General features: G+C 34.6%; 1 protein-coding gene across 3 annotated transcripts in view; it reads left to right on the top strand.

The window, feature by feature from the left end:
• lin28b (lin-28 homolog B (C. elegans)) overlaps nt 1-23,276 on the top strand; it is a 33,559-nt gene extending 10,283 nt beyond the window's left edge. For all 3 annotated transcript variants that reach the window (XM_015369806.1, XM_015369809.1, XM_015369808.1), the window contains exons 3-4: nt 16,488-16,675; nt 19,879-23,276. In XM_015369806.1, the coding sequence (XP_015225292.1) occupies nt 16,488-16,675; nt 19,879-20,191 (501 nt within the window). In that variant the 3' untranslated portion in view covers nt 20,192-23,276. The remainder of the gene's footprint in view (nt 1-16,487; nt 16,676-19,878) is intronic.
• Nucleotides 23,277-23,800: the final 524 nt, after the last annotated feature.

Raw genomic sequence — 23,800 nt, 5'->3', positions numbered from 1 at the left:
GTTTTTAAATTTCCTGATTTCTAATTATATATTTTATATGTTAGTAGAAACAAAACAATAAAATGTGTTTAAATGAAATGAAATCCTGCATTTAATAAAACAGTATCAGTTTTGCTTTTTAATTTATATACAATAACTAACCAGTAATAAGTGGTGTACAGTCATATTTTCCCCCTACTTATTCATCAGTGTTTATGATCAGTATCCTGCTCCTCTTTTTTTAAGCTATACAGATTTGTTAATCATTTATTAGATTGTTTATCTAAAAACTAAGTCAATGCTCTTCTTTCTGCTGCTATGAATGCTGCACAGCAGAGTATGGATATAACAAGTTGACATGTTGGTTCATGTCTGTTTTTTATCTAGTTTTAATCTATCATATATGAATAAATCTAGCCGAACACTTCCTGATATAAAAAGGAAATAATATTATATGATGTGCAGGGAATCCAGTTATAATTGTGCGTTTTGATTATTGCCTTTTTCCATATTTACTATACATAATTATAACATAACTGTTTACTTTCTATGGTTATGGTTTGACAATAATTCAATATCAATAGCAAAATAATTTTATCCAATAACGGTGATATGACATTTCCAATATTTTAATATGCATTCAACTCTGAGATCAGAGCAAAATGGTTCAGGTTTAATGTTGTTTTATGTTTTTCATTTTTTTTAGGGAAATATTAAAATGTCACATTGGATGAGTTTTATAAACATGGCAAAATAACTTTCATAAATGTGTACGGGCCTCTGTTGTGTACTGGCAGTCTTTATTAGGCGTTTATTTTGTTTATATCTGGGTCGCATTTCAATTAAATAAATCCAAAATATGACAAATAGTGTCATAAAAGTTTTGGTCGTGTAATAGTTTATGCATTGCTGTGTGTGTTTTGAAAGAAATTAAAAATATGTCTTCTTTGTGCCTCCCTGCTGAGATCACACCCTGGGCAATGACTAAAACCTTTTCTACCAGAAACAATGAAGTTAGACAGTAGCTGTTTTTTTTACCAAATGTATATCAAACATTATGCATATTACCTGCCTAGAGAGAAGTTTTAAATAAACGTACATTCAATAAACAATGCAATATCTTTTTTTACCTAGTAGTGTTCTACTGTTTGCTAACAATGTATTTGGTAACTTGAATGTTGACATTTCTGGTATTTTTAGAAAGTAACATAAACAAACATTTCTTGTTAAATCTCTCTGATAGAGGTCACTCTTACAGGTGAAACTATAAGCCAATAATCTTCCCTTCCTCATTTAAGAACATTTTATTTTTAAATCTATGATTTACTGTTAAGCAGGATGCAGATGTAAAAAAAACCCTAATTCTTAGGGCTTAGTCAAACACATAATCTGTTCATTATGTTGGTTTAGGCTTTACCAAATATGGGCACGCAAATGAGCTTTTCAATTTGTTCTAGTGGTGATTGCTGCCCTACCTGCTTAACTGTTGTTGCTTCACCAAACCTTTGTGTCTTTAGCACAGACCTGTTTGGCTTCACTTAATAGTGTCATCTTGCCTGTTTAGCAGAAGGGGTATTTGGGCCGAAACAATTAATCGGATTAATCATGATCAATGGGTTATTGAAATACTAATCACCTAATTTGGTAATGAATTAATCGTTAACTGGTTATTAACTAATAATTAACCTTGGAAAAGTTTTAATTTCACCTGGTTTAATTTTGTTATCAATGTTCTTTAAGGAATATTTGGCTATCTGATTATTAATTGAAAAAAAATCAGATTAATCAATTTGCAAACTAATCCTTAGTTGAAGCCCTATGTGGTACTTTGTTAGTCCAACCCCCCATAATTGTTCGCAGAGATAAAAAAAATATATATATTTCAGAAAGGTAAAAATCACCCTGTTAATTTCATTTCTTTATTATTTATTTCTGTGTCATCCATTGTTTTAAATAATCTGTGACTGACATAGATTAGTTAATTCCATTTCTGGGTCATCTTTATATCCATTTTTTGTATGGTTCTTATATCAACAACAAAGCATTAAAAATGATTTTGCACATTTTGCCGCATGGCCCACAGGTTTATTTTCATTATTACCATTTTTTCATAAACCAGACAAACATTTTTCTGTAAAAGAAATATACATTCAATCTACCTTTTTCTTAACTGTTCTTTAACCCTGAACGAGTTTTCTTCCTCCTATGTGATTTGTTAGAGATCTGTTTCAAAGTCAAAAAATGAAGCAAATTAAACACGATGAATTGATTCAAAATAATTAGTATTTTGTGGATGTGCGTTAAAATGAGGTGGATAGGAGCCTGCTAATAGATTTACATAATCAAAGCTGATTTGATTCTTTGCAAACAGCATCACCCTTTAATCAATCAGTCTGTGCTTTCCATAAGCATTGAGGGATAAAAGAAACGCTTTTTATCAAATGAAAACAAGATAATGTAACAACATAATAAAAAAACAGCAATTATTTCAAAATAAAAACTGTAAAGGCTAAAACAGGTAATTTTTAGAGAACATACAGAAATGTATAGCTGACAGAGGTAATGTTGATTTAAAGGAAACAACTACGGTATATACTAAAATGCATAGATTCTAAAATTTAAATACATGTCTTAAAGCTAAGATCACAAATAATAATAGCTAAATTTCTATTAATACCAAAGGTATTCTTTAATTTATTGCAGCAAAGATCAAACTAATAAGAATAAACAAATCAAATAACTTAAACCCATACTAAAAGTGAATGATTTTTCATTAAGAACGAATGATCCTAATTACGAAAAGCTGGGTAAAAGCCAAACTGAACAGATACTACGTATCATTATAAAATACTCAGCCGTTCTCTGGAAAATCTGCCATTTAAAATTAAATAAAATTTCAAATCCTCATCATAGCTTTTCATCCTTATGGTTTATCAGACAAAACCTTGTAGAAGCAAAAGAAAGTATGATGTGACATTTGGCTCATTTAAAGATATTAAAAACTCCTTTAATTCAATTTTTATATATGTATCAAACACTTTTATATATATATATCAAACAAATACATTTTTATATATGTATCAAACACTGAAATGATTTGTCTATCTTGGAACATTGTTGCCATTTAACTTTACATTTATGCATAAATGTCTTACTATTTTTTTTGTACATTTACTGCAATTGTTAGGTAAATATATTAATTTAATTACATTGAGAGATAAATAATATGGTTTAAGCCTGGCTGAGTTGCATATATTCATAGTTGTGCACTTTTAACTGTGAGTTACAGGTTTCGTTGTTTTCTCATGAAATTGAAATCCTGAATGATTTTGCCTGAATGTTGATCGTCTAATGTGAATTCTCTTTATACCATTCAACACCATATTTTTTCACTGTTGTTTTGAGTTGCTTTAGGGATGGATCAGGCCTTTAGAAGAGTGAATGAAACAGACCTATGTGCTGAGTAGGACTTTAATAAACTATCTTTGAATCAGCGGTAGATATAGTCACACTTTAACATTTCCTTATTACCTTATATCTTTTAATACATTTCCTTGAATGTCAAATGATTTAAGGTTGGTTCTCTTTAACCCCTAAGTCACCCTTTTTGGGTCCTGTAAAGGTGTTTTCTGTTTTCCAGCTAATCAAAGTCCCAAAAAAAACATGGCGGAATCTTGTATGTCATTATTTTTCCTAAATTTAACTCCATCTTTTTTTACACGTTCAAGAAAACAAAAACAAGACATTAATTTACCCCTATTAGCATCTATTAACAAGTGCACAATAAATTGTCTTAACACTAATGCTTTTCTATCCCAAGGTCTCCAGCTCTGTGTTTACAAGAACACATCTGTCATCTCGCACAAAGGGAAGACAATATGCATTCATAAGCAAATCATCATATTGAATGCAAAAGAGCTTGTTTCATTGCAAAGGATTCACATGCGCCCTCATTAAGACAGCCATTTATTTCGTCTCCTACTCCTCCCTCTCTCTCTTCTGCATAGCAGCCTGAAGCTGTTTCCTGGATTTTCTGCAGGTAGAAGAGAAAAATCGGTAAAAAAGAAAAAAAAAGTCAATTTGTGGTGTTGTTTTTTTAAGGATTTAAAATCTATGTTTAGGTTTAAAAATAAAGCTTGACACAAAGATATTGATCTGAGGTCCTCATGGAAGCTACTGTTATATCAGGAGAAGTCTCTGTTTGACAGGAAGGATATGCAGTTTTCTAATCATTTTATTGCATGGTTTGCTTTGGTTGAATATAAAGAAAGTGGAAACTGATTAAAACATGCTTTACTGCAAAACACTGGCTGTATATTGATATAGATTAGAGAGAGAGGGGGGCAGAGAGAGAGATAGGAAAGAGAGTTACATTGGAGAATGTAAGGAAGGGGGGACAAGGAGAAAGAGGGGGAGCGAGAGGAGGAGTTTCCTTTAGAGGGGGAAAGAGGAGGGCTGTGGGAAACCTACGTGTGGGTGAGGGGTAGTGGTGCTGGTTTTGGAGGGAGGGTGCAAGCGGTTGGTTGAGGAGGAAAAACATGAGTGAGAGGTTGGAAAAAGATGAGTGAGTGCAGGAGCGGGAGGTAAAAAAGGGAGGCCCAGTGTGTGTGTGTGTGCTGGAGTCCTCCGCCCCCACCACGAGTTCAGCTCCTGGGAGGCCTCCTCATCAGCGCTCCCGTCCGTCTGTCCGTCCATCCGATCACTTCAGTTTTTAGGAGAGAGAGCAATTAGGCGTCTCCACCTTCTGCTATCTCGTACATTTTAAATACTTAATTTCCCTTTTTGGAGAGACCTTTTGTTCTCCATGTGAACGTGTGTGGTTTCAGTCCTCCTGGGCACACTGGGGGTGTTCTTTTAAAAACAGGATTTCTTTTAAGACAAAAAAATAAAAAGGGGGGTGAGGGGTGGGTGTGTGTCTGTGTGAGGGGGGTTGTTGCTTGGCCTTTGTCTGAAATCAATTTGAAATGTTGAACAGTTTGTTGCAGAAATCCCCTGAAAATGTGTGTCTGATTGTTTTTATGATGCATATTGACGCATAGATGCCGAATGGTCGTAAGATGTTACAGCGCCGGAGCGAGTGTGGTTAAACTGGGCCCCTAGTGAGATTAACCTCTGGTCCATGTCACCGTTTGGCATGCAGACCCCACCCATCTCTGCTTCCAGATAGCCAGGAATCAGCCTTTATGTCTGCTGCTGCCACACCGACCCCAACCCACCCTTCTCTTCTGTGTTAAAAAAAAAAAAAAAAAAGGCAAAAGAAGAAGGAAAATGTGGTCACATGACTTCCTTTTGAGGAGCTGGCTACATGCAGCGGAGATGATTGGTAATTGGAACAGTGGCATTGAGGAGGGGGGGGGGGATTCAGAAGAGTCACAGTTCATTTAATACACAAAGACAGGAGCTAAACTGATTATGAGAACCAGCTCTTATTCAGTCAACTATGAACTTTTCCAACCAATCTAAGTAAAGAAATCTACAAATGTAACGTTTTTGTGATTTTTTTTTCTTTTTATTCTTGGAGTTACACTTTTGTAATTGTTTAGTAAAATGTTATAAAATGATAAACAATTTTAGCAGTAGTGCTATAACGACTAATTGAGCAATTGCAATGCGCTTGAGAACATGTTGATCATCCACTGCATATTCATCACAATCTGCTTAATTTATTCATAAAAAAGGTAGGTGCGACCGACAGAAATATTCTTTTTGTCACAAACAAGAATCTTATTTTTTCTTTAAACATTTTGTTTTTATCAATGAATCCACATTCTTTTCCTTGAATTCAGTTTCCTGACCCACACTGTTTACATTGATCACTGCTGCACTTTATGGAAATGTTCATTTACCGTCTGAAAAGCTGTACTAAACAACATTTTCTGTGGTATACACTCTGTTTATTCAAAATGACAATAAAAGTTTTCCAAGTCTAAAGGGAAAAAAAAAATGTAGAGATGGTCTGAAATTATTTCAGTAATCTGTGGCTCTGAGATCAAAACAACGGTTAAATGTTTAGTTAAATCGTCAATCTTTGTTCCACTGAAAATAATTACTGACACATGAATAAATAAACACTAGTATTTAGATGTCGATTTAAATATAACAAATGGGTTAAGTTAGAAAAGCTATGAGTTTTTTAAGAAAATTTATTTTTGAATATAATTGAACTCGTAATTAAAAAGATGTTTGGCCATAATGACAAATGAATAAATAGTTGATTTACACGTAGTTTTGGTAATAAGGTTTAATCTTAAAACCGATGTTTGATCCAGTTCAATTTAAAGTCCAAAATTAATGCAGAAAAATTAGTAGTAAAAGAAAACCCCATACAGATGTTTAAGGTATTAAATATTTCCTTTGCAAACTTCTTAAAAATTGATTCTGTAATTATTTTTCTGTATGAACAAAGCAGATTTAATTGCATTTTTTTTATTTTTTTTTCTTCGGCTGGTAGGCATCCTATGATTAGGTGTAGTTAGCAGCGTCTGTGTGTTTTATCACCAGTCACCCCAGTAAGGTTCATTTCCCCTTCTCATGGTGATAAAAGTACCAAGATGATGTAGTGCTTCCTGGCTCAGATCAAATATTTGCTCCGGTCATAATCAGGGGGTGTTGGATGTTGTTAATTTGAGGCCGGGGAGACGTGTGGGCTTTTAAGTGTTTGATGGGGGTTGGGCTGGGTTCAAGGTTCAGGGCCACTAATGACAACGTGTTGAGGAGGACTCGGCATCATGAGAGCTGCTCTGTTGGTGGTTTTCGCTGCTGCTTTTATGTGTGTGTTTGCATTTTCTTCTCCTCTCCCCTCTTCTTTCCTGCCTCGGTTTATATACATCATACTGAGAGATGTCCATCTCAGACGGTTTGTCTGCTTAGAATTTCCGGCACATAAAATAGCTGCCTAATGGCCCCATACCACACGTTGATCACCATCTCCTTCACTCTCACCTTTTTACACAATCCCTGTCCTCTTAATTCAGAGAGCAGCACCTCGTGGGCCACCTCTGACTTCAAACATCCCATAATTAGCCTTAGCAAAGGCTGTGGTCACCCTGTAGAGTGAGGTTGTAGGAGGATGGTGGGTCTTCTTTCCCTCTCTGTTTCCACATCCCCTCATGTTAGAGCTTCCTGTATTGATTGCTGGGCCTTGTGATGATGAGGGCCGCCTGATGAAAAGGAAGGCTATTTCCATCCAGGATGTCAGAGTATATATATTGATCACAAGCTTCTCTTTATGCACACTTACACACACAACCATAGACAGATATTTGTCCAAGGTAAGCACATTTTCTATATCGATGACTGCAGGAATGTCTCAATTACGTGCAATAAAGAAAAAAAAGAAATATATATATTTTATTCTATTGAAGTAATTTGAGCCCATGTTCCTGCTGTTTGTCCTTAAAAGAGGTGCAGCAGTTATAGCTCCCTATATTAAACCAGTGGATGATGATACTCGACAAAATTTGTTGTATTCAAGGATAGTTGATAATGACATAAGCTGAATCAATCATATCTTAGGAGCTAGTTATTAATTTTAGTAATACAAAGTGTGTGGGATTTTGGCTGCATTTTGATTTCTCTTAAACATATGAAGTAAACATGATACTAAAACAGCATTGGAAACATTTTTGTTTAGCTTTCCTGTTCTGTGCAGTCATTACTTTGGTTGTTTAATGTTTAATGCTATGCCGCTGTGTAAGAAAGATTTAAGAAGGGGTTTGGCAAAAAAATATTTTGAGACTTGAATTTTTTCCAATATCTTAATACCCTTTTTACACGACCCTTTTAAACCGTCCTGAGAGAGGTAAGAGCACGGTAACTGAGATAACTGAGTGTAAATGGAACGCAACTGAACTGGACCTCGCCAAACGCAACCAAACTGCGGCAAATCTAGTACTAGTTCAATAATAGGGCTCGGCACGGTTCAGTTGTGGCTCGGTTCTCTGATAAAATGCATGAGCAGACCACCTCATTTCCTATTTACACTCAACTGACTCCTTTCGCGGGTCTTCTGCTGAGTTCAGCTTTGCAAGTCACAGATCCATTCCACCTGTTCACAACACAAACTTCTTCTCTGCCTAATAACAATAAAATAGCATGGTGCGACCTGGGATGAAGCCAAGATGGAGGCTCTCATTGAAATTTGGGTGGAGGACACTATCTAGGCACATAAGTTCAGGAATGCATATGGGCGCTGCTGTTCTGTCAGATGAGCTTAATCCGCCAGACCAGCATACCCATAGTCAATAGCATGCGCAAGACATCAGATTTGCGTTTATCCCTTTGGTTTTGTACGAAAAATATACTTTAAACTACTTCAAAGGGCGTGTATCTCTTTAGTCATATACAAAAAAGCTATTTAAGGTGAGATTGCCATACGCTTCAAAAAATACCAAAAAGTAAGTAATTTAATTGTACTTTTGTTTTTTGTGGATATTAGAACTGTCTCAAAAATAAGGTCTTTGGGAGTTCTTTTTTTACCTTTAACCACAAGCAAATTTAAGAAGCAACTACTAAGCATAGAGTCAACTAATGTAATTAATCAGCATATTTTAAAGATGTACTAACCCACATTTTGTTTTCACTAAGTTTCAGCATTTTAATGCTGGAAGGCACCATGCTGCCTGTCTTGCTATACTTGGTATTTTTCTCGAGAAGTTGTAGCATTCTTCACCCAAATGAGCAGCACAGAGTAACACTGTTAATTTCTGTTATTTATCTATATAAAGCTAATCAGTGTATATTTTTAAACTTGTAGTTTATCTTTATTTCAGGGTTGTCAAAAGTATTGATACTTTTCAAATTATCAATACTTAAACGATGTATCTGGATACAATACCAATTTGGCATGGTATCGATACTAAATACAAGGAGTTTTTGCATATTTTTGTGTTATTGTTAGATTTTAATTTCTATATATAACCTTAAATTGTTGTCAAATTGTGTTATGTGTGGAATTTTTTATTTTACATTCATTTGCACATCTATTCAACTAATGGATTGTTTGATTCTGTTGGGATAGCATGTTCCATAAGGAGATAAAAAAAGTTGTTTTTCATGGTAATAAATGCCTTTAATTAATTGCCATTTGTTTTATCCCCATGGTATCAAATATTTTCCTGGGTATTTATATTCAGTTTGACATGTGTCGTGACAACCCTACTTTATTTTAAGGTGGTCTAATTTGTTGATTGGCTTTATATGTTGTTGGTCCAAAGATTCTATTCTATTCTATTCCTTGATATCCAGTAGGTTTTAATGGTTCCCTAATAATTATCCATGGCATTATGATGGCAGCTGGTGGGTTCTATTTTAAAGGCAATACGTTTATTTGGTCTTTAATGAAATTGGGGAAAGGATGGGAAATGTTTAGATTAGGGCTGAGGAATTAATTGCATTTGCTATATGATTGCAATTTCATAAAACACAATTTTAAAATCGCAGAAGCATCTAACTCTGATCATATTACATTTAACAAGAGTAATACACTAAATTTCTCACTCTGGCCCTTTATGCGGCGGTATTACCCTAAACATGGGTTTGCCGCCACGCAGAAGGGATGAGAGACTGTCACTACCCGATCCGTCCGAGCACAATCCGTTCTGCCATGTTGAAACCATGTTTATCTACATTTTAGTTGTTTTTTTTTCTTTAGATTACGCACTATATACCATGATGTTAAAACGAAATGAAAACATAAAACTCAAAAAGACTAGATTTATTTTTAAATCCAAAGCCGAAAAAGTTAGCCACCGGAATTAGCGTAGTATCCCATATCCGGTGCAGATCGGGAAGAGACGAGTAATTAAACATAAAGGATTTTAAGGCATTTATTTTTTCAGGAAATACATTATTAACCTTAAACACATTATATTTTAGTATTTTTACTATTTGTGGGGAGGGAAAACGTAATTTGGGTATTTTTAACTAAATAAAATCAAGGACGACCCGTATGTATATCTGCGCATGTGCTAATGAGCTGATGTCGCATGCGCAGAACAGATCGTGCTCTCGGGACGGATCGGATCGTGACAGAGAGCTTGTCACGACCCGATCCGTCCCGAAAGCAGATCCGTCCTGCGTATGCGTGAACAGAATCATTTCCGGGTAGCAAATACTTTGTTTTTCTTACTCTTTTAATTCTTTTGTCTTTTTCGGGCGGGGGTTTCATTTTGAATATTTTTCTATTTGCGTAAATATTGCATATTCTAAAAACGAGGGAAAAAAAGCCATACATAAAAAGAAAACACTTAAATAGCCTTTCAAACATTACTGTGACTGCTCTTACCATGTACTATGACGGCGTCACGCAACAAGATTCGACAGAATGTAAAAACTATAAATTTCTTCCAGAAAAATCTCCAAAATTTCCTATACGATGCAGTTTAGCATTCTTTAATGTTTTAAGCATATAAATTAGCATTTTCAGTACCGTTATTACATAGTTTTTGGCGACCCAGATCTTATTATCCTGTTCGCGCATACGCAGGACAGATCGTGCTCCCATTTCACATCGGGTACTGACACAGCTAACTCACAGATGCATGCATGCAAGCAGAACGTACAACAATGGACTCCAAACAAGCAAGCTTTCAACACTCATACTGAAATCCTGGAGTGAAACATTTACATGCTTGTGGTTAGTGAAAATAATCACAGTGTTAATGTTTGGCAAAAGTGTTCAGCTCTGATATAAATGGGAAACCTCAGGATTTCCCCTATTAGGTGCTGATGTTTCCAATTAAATCTGGCTACTGAACCCCTGCCATTTTCAAACTGAAAGCGTGGATAAGGAGTTCCTCCTCCACTACCACCTTTACAGATTCTCTCCTGCAGGCCACTCCCACGTTCCGTATTCGCCCCATCTCTCTGCCTTTCATGTTCTCCTTGGGAAGGCAAGTTTGTTTGTATAGCAAATTTAAAAAGGACGATTTAAAGGGCTTAACATAAAAAAAAAAAAATAAATAAACCAACAACACATTGCAGTGCCATAATAAAGGAAAAACATAGAAAACTGGTAGTTTGAAATGAATATTTCAATTTATAGTCTAAACAGAACTGTCAAAGGAAATTCTAAACAAATGCTGTTGTATTTCTGCTCGGTCATGACCTTTACTGACCTCTCTGGGTAAACTGATAGGGGTCAAAACACAAGACAGGTCAGGCAGGAGGAGGGAACTAGGACTAGTTTGAATTCATTTCTTCTCCTCTTTTCCTGTACATGGTAACGTGTGCATGCTATAGGTTTAGTGTTAAAAGGCTTCACTGCATCTGCTGTTCAAAGTGCATGATGTGGAGCTCATGTGAGACCTGAGAAGGATGCTGCTTCCTTTGTGATAATTTGTGTGTGTTTTCCTGCATTACTGCAGAACAAAAGGGGTTGTGTAGTTTCCTCAGTGGTGCATTATGGGAACTTAGGGGTGTGTGTGTGTGTAAGTGAGCATTTGTGTGGGGTGGGGGACTTTGAGATGCACCCGTCAACTTTGACCTGGAGAGAGAAACTGCTTGGTGAATGAAGGGAGGAAAGGAAAGGGAAATACTTTTGTCACACAATCTGGAGACTAGCTGATGATTATTCATCATGATTCAATGTTTAGTGGGGGAAGGGCACAGATTTCTGCTCGCTTCCTATAGATTTCCCCTAATTGACTGCCTTTCAGTCAGCTGCTTGGTTCATAGATGGAAACAATAAAATCAATCAGATTTTACATTAGTTTCCAAGAAACGGGGGGACTTTAGTGAGCTATGTAAAACCAAAGATTATAATGTTAATTTTATATTATATTCCATCATTATTTATTTTATTTATTTATTCATGATTTGTTTACGTTTTTTTAAATAATAGTGATAACTCCTTCATTTTTAATGTTGAAAATATTATGTTCTGTTAACTGACTAACATTGTTTTCACCAATTGTATAAAAAAAAAAATCTTTACTAATATTAATGGGTTTAATAACTGCAAATAATCCGGTTTAGTCAGTGTCAGTGATTTCAACCTGCCGACTTTCATATGTGAGTCACCGCTCCGTCCTTCTGCTTTATTCCTTGTCTTGCATCTGCACTACAGAAATGTTCCTCTGTCATTTTCCTTCTCATATTCTTCTTCTATTCTTTAAAAAAATCCAATATCTGAATAACTAGAAGGGAGGACTAATTTTAAAAAGGCAAAATGGCCTTGACTGTACAAAAGTCTGCAACTGCAGACAGATAATTAGAAATAACGTCTCAGGGAAATATGCTAACTATTTGAACAAAGTCATTGTAGTTATTATTATATAACATTGTTGACTTTTAGCCTTAACATTTACTGTAGAAACTAGAATGCAGAAAAGCTTTAAAGGTGATCTTTTGCTCAATTTTGTAAAACTAAAATTTTGAGAAAACACTTTGGACAGTTGTTTCTGGATACAAGTATTATTACAGCTTGTTAATCATAATTTAGAATAAATATACATTTATAGCTTAAAAAAAAAAAAAGATCTGACAATAATGTCTGAATGTATGAGAGTGCATCCTGTTAAGCTCAATAACAGAAGTGAGAAAATGAACAAAAGATTTAAGTTATAGGCCATTAAAGTATCATTTCTTCTTCTAAATATTTTCTGTGTAACTATATAAATTATAAAGTAGAAAAATTTATTTGAGGTACTTTAAAAAAAAGTATTATAATCTTTTTTTTATATTAATCCTGTCTTTTTTGGTAGAATTTTGTCATTTTGCTCTTCTAATCCCTTTAGAAAAATTATTGGAAAAATATCTAATATATTTATCTAATAAAGAAAATCGATTTTTCATTGCTTTGAGTTTGGTGTGGTTTTATTACAGTCAATAGCTTGAATAAAACTTTAAGTCTTCCATCTATTTATTTGCATCAAAGTATGTAAAATCTTTAACTTTAACAAATGTTTTTTTTATTTATTAGACTTTACATGCTTAAACAGCTTTTCTGTATGTGCATTTCAAATATTTGTTCTTCTTTATTTTGTTTGTTTTGGATTTTTCGCTCTAACGGATGCAGTTAGGATTGCTTCGAAACTCAATTAACTACCAAAGTTGAACAAAAATAAAACATTACACTTGCATATTTGCAAAGTGCTGTGTCCGTACCTTCGGTGAACACGTTCTTTATTTATTATTTGAGTCAAATATTTGTTTCTGATAGGAAATTAGACACATATTCCAAAGAAAATACAAGGAATAGGATTTTTTATCAATAGAATTACATGTGAAAAAAATATACCCTTAAAATAATCACTTGTAAGATATTTAGTCTTAATTAATTAATTAATTAATTAGATTAACTGGCCCTGTTTTTATTTTGAAATATTTTTTTTTGTGATCAACTCCAACTCTTTGAGCTTGGAAGGCCTCTTTAAATCACCTTAATCAACTCCTTTCACCGATTAAAATGGAGGCTATGTTTGGGCCACTCCAAAACATAAATTCTACTTCCAGTTATAAAAAAACAGGTTGATAAAATCAAATAATTACTACAAATCTATATCTACCAGAGATGTGAATAATTGCGGTTGTCTATTAAAAATAGCAGTAATCTCCAAATAAATTTGCTGTAATACAGCATAAATTAGACTGAAATAATGATGGGTAATTTGTTCGTACGAAAAGCAAAATAAAATGCTCAAATGCGTGTCAAACTTTTATCTAAAGTTGTTTGTTTTAGCTTATTGGTTTAACGATTCCTCATTTTTTAAACCTTCAGGCCTTTCAAATATTATTTAGAATGGTTTTATGAAATCAATAAAAATTATAAAGAATTTTAAAGTTTTCATCAACGCTTTTGGATTATTTGTCTTTATAAACAAACAAGTGATGAAAAATGTCCCTCTTTTTTTTTTTTTTGTCAATGATATTGTCACCTGAAAAGATTTAATAAATAGGACTCCTTTGCTGCTGTTTAATGTAAACTATACACATGAAAATCTCTAAACTTTTAGCCGATTTTAAGCTTTAAATCAAAGCGCATGGCGCTCATCCACTAAGCTGTTTTGTAGTTTCTTCTCTTTGTTGTACACACTGACCTTATTTCTTCCTCCTGTATATATTTATTAGTAAATATAAGACTCCTATAGATGGCTTTTAGCTTCCTATAACTGCAGTGGGGTTGAGGTGGAAAAATAGCCTCCAAGTGAATTTTCTATTCTGGCTCTTTACTTTAGTGTTTCATTCTTTCTGATATAAGCGTCTATTTTCTCCTCTCTCCTACACACCATGTCTTTAGCCGGCATTGCTTTTACAGATAGCCAGCATTTGTTATTTATAGTCCTTGATGTATAGCAGGTTGTAGGCCTGCTCTTGCATGCTGCTTGCTTGTGTGGGTGTGTGTGTTTACCTATGTCAGGATCTGCAGGGCTCGCCTTGATTCGCGAAGGTCACGGATACAGTGCCTATAAGTTGCCATTTCTGTCTCGATCAACGAGACATAAATCATTGTCTGCTGGTTGTGCAGTAACTAAATCAATAGCTGGGATCATGTAGATAAGATGGATGGTGAAGGTGTTGAACGAAAACGATGGCATCCCTATCCCTTTTCTCTTTTGAGGCTGAAGAAGGAATAGGAAGTGGCATCTCTGTAATAGTAGATAAAGAGAGCACGGCAAGGACAAACCGTCATGTTACATCGATATAGCATGTTTAGAAAAAAGAGCCTCTGTCTCATTTAAGTTGATTTTTTTTTTTTACTTCATGTACCGCTGTGAAAAATCCCACATAGTAACATTTATTTTGTGTTTATGGATGGTGTTCTGTGAAAAGCAATTTGGTTTTAGAAAGTGTTAATTGAAGAGCTGTTTGTTCGCAGTTATAATATATGTGGTGATTGCTCGCTATGTATGTGTTAAATTTGCCCCTATGGGTGTGGAGTTGTCAGACACAGATTTAACAGGAACATAAAGAAAAAAGCAATAGCATTTTTAATATAGTAAAGACAAAATGCTATGTGAATTGAAATAGTTTTTGCAAGGTTTCTAAGAGGTAGCATTACTTCAACTCCACATAATTTAAATTCTTCTTTCTTTCTTAATTTGTTTTCAAATGCCTGAAAATCTTGTCGAGACTCAGCTTTGATTCAGTGGACAGCTGTATTATTGTTTTGTCACAAAATTCTTAATATTATAGAATTTGCCCAACTGAATTATTATTATTTTTTTTATTTTAGTAGTTTTTTTCTCCCCAATTCAATGCTAATAACTGCTTCTAGGAGGTCTTAGAGTCCAAATTTATGGTTTTATTTGATTGACTGTTAAATGTAAAACAGACAAAATGCTCTGCAGGTTAATTTACAAAGAAAGTATTGAAAACACATTCTTATTTTTGTGGTTTAGATTTATACTTAACTCAAAAAAATGAATAAAAGTACATAATGTCAACTGATGTATTTATATGTGTACAATGGAGCAAGTTCTTAGTTTTCAACCCTTTAATGAATATAAAGTGTGTGTATGTATATTTTTCATATTATATATTAATTTTGTTTTCCTGGGTTGTAGATATTTCCAGTGTTTAAGAGCTAATCTTCTAACATATGAAAGAAAAAAAAGGCTACAGATTTAGAAATTAGGAATAATTGCATAAAATTTAAAACAGCTTTTTGATATTTTTCATATTATATATTTTTTTGCTCTAATAAAAACATAATTAATTTATATTAAACACGGAAGTAAAACAGATTTTTCTAGTGACAATTTCTCTGTTATTTTCTTTCTCACTCTGATAAACCATCTTAGATTTTTGTCCTCATTTGGCTTAAAACATAAAAGAGAAGAAAAAAAGTCACAGACAAGGTTTTTTAATGTAATTCAAATTTTTAAGTCAAGCCAGAAAAAAAACCAAAAAAAAAAACGAGTTTAGATCTGAATAATGGAGATTACTCGATCATTGACATAATCATTAACTCATTTAGTAATCGATTAATTATTAACTGGAGTATAGAAACTCTAAAACATGCGTTTAGCTGACAGAGCAACCCAATAGCAGTTATAAGACCAAAACTATAAACAATAAACATTTTGCATTTATCAAAAACCTCTTTTTGTTCAGTAAGATGCTCTATCCAGAAAAGCTATCAAAGGGTGCAGTTTTATCTTCACTTGGTTTAGATTCATTCTAAATTCTTTTTAAGGAACCGTTTGCCATCCGATTATTATTTGATTAATCAATTCACCAAAAAGTTGCAGCCCTAGATAAGTTACAGGATAAATTTGATATATGCATCAGAAATTATTTATGTTTGGTCAAGTTGCATTTTCTATCAAATTTGTTTTCAGAAGATGGTGAGGCTTCTTTGTTTTTATGCTTTTAAATAATCACTGCAGCTGAAGGGAAAATTGTTCAATTTTGATGTTTGGCTGGCTGATTGGAGCGTTTCATCTTGTACTGCATTCCAAAAATACATTGCAAATATCTGTGTGCACCATTGCAGCTATCCATGTTTTTTCACTTTAAAATTGGGAACCGACTCATTTAGATATTTATTGTCAATTTCCCAACAGAGCAAACTGGTGATGGAGGGCTTTCGCAGCTTAAAGGAGGGTGAGCAGGTGGAGTTCACGTATAAGAAGTCTTCTAAGGGCCTGGAGTCTGTGCGGGTGACTGGACCTGGTGGAGGGCCGTGTGCGGGCAGTGAGAGGAGACCTAAAGGGAAGGTCCCACTCCAGAAACGTAAACCAAAGGGAGATCGGTAGGCCTTATACTTCTAGTTAATCAACATTGATATGTCTGTAGATACTTGATGTGTGTATATGTGTGTGAAAAATGTATCTGCAATGAAACAGACATTTGTAAATGTATAGAATTCAGCCCTTTCTGAGGGGACATTATAGATTAAGTCTAGTCAACCTTACATGCTTGTTGCCATGGTTATTGTGTGGCGTAATATGAAAATGAACAGAGCTTTCTGCCCGCCATAAGCGCCATTTTAAATCAATTTGCCAGCTTTTATATTACTGACAGTGTAATCACAAATATGCTGTGCTGCCGCAGCTCGATCGTTTTATGTTCTCTAAAACACTCTGAATTGGCGCTATTCTAAAATCCATCAAAAGCTGTGATGTGAGGGTCCTTGAGAACACCTGGAAGGTGAGTGTGTTCCCTGTCCTCAGAGGGAAAGATAACGCTTTCATTCAATGTGCACCAAATCAGGCCGGTTAGAGTAAATGCAACTGTATTGTATCAAGAATGCATTTGCATTCAAAAACCCCAGTCGATCACGCTTTGTTACTGGAAAACACCTGGGGTATTGTTGTGCTCCTCTGGATATTTAGAACATAAACGCTGTTGTTGGAAAGCCGGAAACTGTATCTGAGAGAAAGGCTCCCTGGTTGTTTTACAGAGCTGAATAATTCAGTTCATTCTGGATAATTGATCCCGTAATAGGTCAAGTGTGTAACTTCTACCAAGGTTGGAAGGAGCCGGTGTTGGATTCATGGCAGGTACATCCCTGTGACGTCATTGGTCACAGTGAGCATGCCCAATGCTGCAGCTGTTTTTAAAGAGGTGCGATGCTGACCCCTACTGGCTGCTGCATTTTACGAACACACTGCTACACCTCTAATATCCCCTTACTTAGGAATTTTATTAAATAAGAAATTCTGTCTGACAAATTCTATCTCCTATTTTATTTCATGAAGATTATATTTAATTATTTTTCTGTTTCTCTCCCTCTTATATATGAACATGGGTTTATGTGTGTGTAAACATGGATTAGTAATAGTTTTAGACATTATTCAGTTATAGTTATACATTTTATCAGTCAATATCATCATTTATCAAAATCCAAAGAGTAATTTATTATTATTTTAATGACAAATGATAAAACGTGTAATCAGACAAATAGATTTCTTGTTTTTAAATCTCTCTTTCCAAACAACCAAATTTGATTTAACATTGAAACTCGATTGTTCGCTCTTTTAATTCAGAAAATATTTGTTTGAAACACGGATCATTTAAAAAAAGATGAAGGTTGTAGTTTTGAGTCAAATAAAAGGATAACAAGGGTAGTCTTGTTTATTTTGATTATTTGGTGTTTGTTACTTTTTACTGAATTAAATAGGAAAACAATAAAAACATGTCCTTTGTGTTTTAATGTGTTTACACAGAGGAATAATGGGAATTTTGATCTAATTAACAGGGAAATTTCTGGTGTACAATTTAGATCAATGAAGTTAACGCTGGTTAGAAACAAAACAAACCCTAAATCAAATCAACCAGATCTTGTACTTCTAGAAACAGCCTGAAACATTTCAACATCTTCCAGAGATCATCTTTATTTCTAGGTTCTTGGAAGTGAATATCCAGGTTGTACATTTCTGCATGTTAACCCCTTCATTATGAAAACAGGGAATATTGCATTTCATTCAGTCATTTTTAATCACCAATAATTGTTCTGTTACCAGAGCAACCCTAGTTCATAGTGGTGATTTATTCGCTCTCTCTTTAAATTTTATGGTAAGTATTGCTTAAAAGAAATTTTCTGCAATGTTATCAGGTTCTAATCAAAAACTCAAATACACACTTTCCTGAAGCTTTTGAATTAATAAGCTACTGATGGTAATTTATGTTGAAATCTGTCCTTTTGATAGGGCATCCGTTAAGACTTAATGTCAAGTGAAAGGAAAAGGCTTTGTACAAAATTTTATGCTTTCTAAGCCCCCTTACTTATTTCTCATTTCTTTTGTTTTGGACCTTAAAGGTATAGTGGAGGATTTTTGCAAATTTTCTCAAAGACCCGCCATCTCCACATGCACATGCACAGCCCTAAACCCATTCACACGCCTATTAAACGCGTGCAAGAGCGTGCACGAGCCCATTTCTCCTCGTGCACGCTCTGTTTAAAAGTTTCTGTTTGCATCACTCATACAAGTTTACGTTCCAAAATAAGATTTGCAATTTTTCCACTATGTCATACTCACCACCGGCAAGTAAAAATGTGGACGATCATGTAGGACGGACTTAAGTAAACGTATCACCATGTTGATTGACAATTAGGAGGAACTCGTATTAAGATGATCCACCCGGAAAAACAGCATCCTCCACTATGCCTTTAAGGCTTTATCATTTATACTGTGCAGGAATTACCCTTTTTGCTAAAATAGAATGTATTGCATACATTTTATATTGTATACCTTTGAATGATATAACTTATATATTGTAAAAAAATATTAATCTAAGAAAAAAAAAACCTCAGTTTTTAATATCAATATGAATAAGAGTTAATAAATTCCATATTGCTACTGAAGTTAAAAAAAATGTGAAATTTTGACATTCCTTTTTTACTAAGTTATCATTCGGGGCAGTTTCAATGGTACTTTATTACTTAAAAGAGGTGTTTTTTTGTTGTTTTATTTAGATATTGCAGTTATTTACATATAACAAACATGTAAAATCAAATGCATTCTCTTAGATAAGAAAATTACAATTTACGTAGCTTATGTCAGCTGGCATAACAGATAAACACATAAAAAAGATCAGTATCATGGTTATGGATTTATCCTAAAAGATGTGAGTTTTTGTTTTTTGTTTTTTTGCTCCATGATAACAATAAGAATGATTTAAATACAGAACAAATAATAGGAAAATTATGTAATCTTAAAAGGGAAACACTGATTATGTTTTTCTTCCTGTTAATTTCCTTTCAGATTTAGCATTAAGATTAGTTTTTTTGATAGTGGTAACCAATCAGAATTTTAAAAGTGAGAAATCTAAATGTATGCAGCTTGTTTGCAGACGTGGGGAAACTCTGCAATGATTAGAGTACAACACAAAGGAATCCTTGTAGAAAATAAAAAATGAAGAAAAGGTTGCAGGATTTTTAGCAACAAATACGGACTCAGATAAACACCACACAGATATTTAATCGTAAACTTTTTTTTTTGTCATTGGCAGCTGTTATAACTGTGGAGGTCTGGATCACCATGCCAAGGAGTGTGGCCTGCCCCCACAGCCAAAGAAATGCCACTACTGCCAGAGCATCACACACATGGTTGCTCAGTGTCCTCACAAGGCGCTTGCACCCGCCGTAGGCTCTCAGGACCCACAAGCGTCTACCTCGGCCTCCGCATCAGGCACCGGGCCCCACCTCGGCCTCCCTGAGGAGGAAGAGCGCTCAAGCTCGTCTCCCCTGGAGGGATCCTCCTCATCTCCCGAGGAGCCCCAAACACACCGCAGCTCATGGACCCAAAGGTGGAGGAAATCCTGAAAACATCCTATAGCGGTGAACTGATTCCAGCGCATAGCCTCTGACCTTCGAGTCTATCCTCAATCAAGGTTACCTGAAGCCCCCCTCCCTCCCCCTCCCTCCTCGTCTACCTCACAATTGTGAATAAATGGGAGGTTTTTATTTCTTTATTTTCATTATGTATTATTTTTCTAACCAGCACAGCTGTGGCAACGATCAGCGGGGTACGGACGTGCATGAATGTGTGTGACTGACTTGCAGTCATCTGGTGCAGCTATGGAAACGACTGCTGGAAAGGTGACTGCAGGGAATAATTCTTTATGTTTCAGAGGTTGCAGCTCATTGGTGAAATGTGATTTGTTTGTAGGTTTCGATGACTGTTTTATTTCTGTTACCCCTTGGACCTGAAAGGGGGCTATTTTAGAAGCCCTCCCCCAACCAACACACACACATCTATGTTGCTGACTTAAAGCCACAATTTTATACCGTAAGCGCAATCATTTGAAGAGAGAAAAATTCCTGATTGCATCTTCGCAGCACACATGGTAGCTCATTTGAAAAAGGATTAGAGGCCAACTCTTAAGAGCTTGCATCCCTCTAAGTAATAATCCAGACCCAATCGGACTTTTAGCTTGGCTTCTAAGGACCTTTTGGAGAAACTTAATGCATTCCTGAGGGGCTGTTTAAAAAGCCACCAAGCTGCTATGTGTACATTCTCTCTAATTTCACAACCCTCCATACATATCTCTTGACACAGACCGGACCAACTGATTGTTGAAGTGTGAACAAGTGCAAGACTAAGACAGAAGAGGAAAGTGTGTGTGGTATGGATACTCTGAAAGAAATCAGAATTGTCAAACCGGAGCACTGTCTTCTTCAAGATAGAGTCACGGCTGTTAACTCTACAAGTTTCATATTATCACAGATAGAAACGTCATATAAGAAAAATATATAATCAGTCTAGATCATAGTTTAGATGTTAAGTAAAGGCCTTATCATTAGACTCCCATTTTGGTTGTTACGTAATTAGTTCAAAGTAGTTTTTAATATATATGTAAAGTTACAAGATATAATTAAAGTTATATTAACATTATGTAAGCATATATAAGGAATTAGCTCTGAAATAGGTGCATAGCCCTGTTTAAGTGCATGGGATACATAATTGTGTGTGAAAATTCTCCCTCTATTTAATCATTTTTCTCATAGACTATTCCATTTTTCCCAAACTATACTCCACTTTTTCTTATATTGATCAGTTCATACAGTTCCTTGTTAAACTAATCATACCCTTTCCTTTTCCCCCCACATTTTATGATGAAACAACCACAAATGTCAACACTTTTATTGGGGATTTTATGTGATAGATCAACACAAAGTATTGATTTTTGGGATTTTTTATTGATTTTAATATTACTGGTACTGTTGTTAAAACTCCGGATGTCAGTACTATTCATGGCCAGTTGCAGGGACACTTACTCCAGTCCAACAGAAACTGTAGATTTTATTTAAGCATATTGTTAAAACATGCAAAGAATGTGTGGGAAATTTTTTATGAAAGAATAAGATGGAGAAAAATGGATTCAGGGTTGCAAATCGATTGATCTGTCGATTATTTTTTGATTAATCAACTAATAGTTGGGTAGTCAAAGATTCCTTAAAGAACACTTTTTATGAAATTAAACCAGGTGAAACTCAAACACTTTTCCACTTGTTAGTTCTGGATAGAGCATATTGACATATATATATATTTTTTAATCTTAAATGTAAAATGCTTATATATTTTTTACATTCTTTGTATATTTACTGCCCTAAGTGGGTTTTTCTGAACAGCTAAGGCAGGTTTTAGTGTCTCTATTCTCTAGTTAACGATTATTCGATTACTAAATTAGCTGACAATTATTTCAATAATGGGTATATCAGAATTAATCCAATTAATTGTTCCAGTCCTAAATGGATTTACAGAAATCAATATTGTTATTCAGTATTTGTTTCCTAAGAGGTGCAGGCCTTGCTGTGTGTGTCTGCACTGGTTTTGCACATCAAGAGATTGCATTTTCGTCTTACATTCTTCTTTAAAAAATGTCCCAAACAGACTAATTGAGTGTGTTTAAGATTTACCTAAGGCTCATTCCATCATTCATTGACTCTAAACCACCTTATATAGAGTGTAAATAATAGAAAATGTATTAAAATTGTAGACTCAGTTTGCATTTGATTTTTCAATAGGGGCCTGAGGTTGAGGGGTCTGTGTATTGATACACAGCATACTTTTTTAAGATTCTTGACTGGAACAAAAAAAAAAATTAAAAACTACATATCCTTTTACTTGTGATTCTATCACATATAATCCCACAAAAATACTTGAAGTTGTGGTTGTAATGTAAAAAATATCTAATTTTGCAAGGTACTGTATGCTCACAGCACAAAACTCACCTTGAAGGTGCAGTTTCCAACATAACCTCATTATCATAGCTGCTTTACTCACATGATACCTCACAACTTCTTCCTCTGGGAAGTGAATGTCGATAATGTCTGCTTTTCTCAGTGTTGTTTTATGTTTCTTAGTATAATCAAACCATATTTTCTCATCCGTCAGTGCCTAGCATTTGTCATTCAGCACCAGCTAGGTAATGGGATGACATCTCTGCTGCTACTGCTCCAGAATCGAAACAATAGAGGGAGAACTAGCTGGATGGATTATGTTGCTTTTGGTATAACTTGAATCCCAAGCATGGCTTTAGTGGCACTTACTGACACTAACAACTCTTCTCTGACCATACTGAATGTGAATAGAGCTCATCTGAAGTCGACTTCTCACAATGTTCATGTAAGGTCGCTTTGGAGTTGTTTCTTAATATTCTGACAAATCAAATAACTTTTTACAATTATATCAAACTGGCATGTGAGCTTTTTTAAAGCCATGTTAATACAAACAACCTTTTTGGTATATTTCTATACCAAAGAGGTTTGGCTTTTTTAATTTTAAATCTTTTGAAGGCATTTAAAGTTAAGACTTGCTGAAGTGCTTGCTATTCCTCTTACTCTTTCAGAATCAGAGCATCTTATAGCCGAAAGTGCAACACAGTGTTTTTTTTTATTTATATATATATATATATATATATATATATATATATATATATATATATATATATATATATATATATATATACAGCTTTGAATGTGTGCGTGCATTGAAAATCAAACCACAAATGCAGCTCGGCGTAAAAGAAATGGTCGACCAAACTTCAGCTCATGCTCAAATCTCAATGGAAACATCTTTTTGTATGATGTATTTTTTACATTTTTACTCACAGGTCCTCTCAGGATGACTAACTGGTCTCAGGGAATTAACCAAAAAAAAAAAAAGAAAAGAAAAGAAAAAAAAAAACAAAAAAAAAAGAACAAAGTGTATATTATTTGTTAGGGAATCATCCACTGACACACTCCACAGACTCTTAAGCGATGCTGAAGTGACATATTACAGTTCAAGTACTGGTGTTAGCCACTACCTCTTGAGTTATACAAATGTTTCTGTTTTTTATTTTTTTATTTTTATGAGCTGTGTTATTAATTTTAGGTCTGTGTAATACTGAGGTGTACAAGATGGAGTCTTTCGTGTTGCCACAGATT

The sequence above is a fragment of the Cyprinodon variegatus genome, unplaced genomic scaffold, assembly GCF_000732505.1.
Source record: "Cyprinodon variegatus isolate N-32 unplaced genomic scaffold, C_variegatus-1.0 Scaffold38, whole genome shotgun sequence".
Classification (NCBI taxonomy): Eukaryota; Metazoa; Chordata; class Actinopteri; order Cyprinodontiformes; family Cyprinodontidae; genus Cyprinodon; species Cyprinodon variegatus.
Note: the sequence above shows the minus strand (reverse complement) of the source record. Positions and strands in the feature narration are given on the sequence as shown.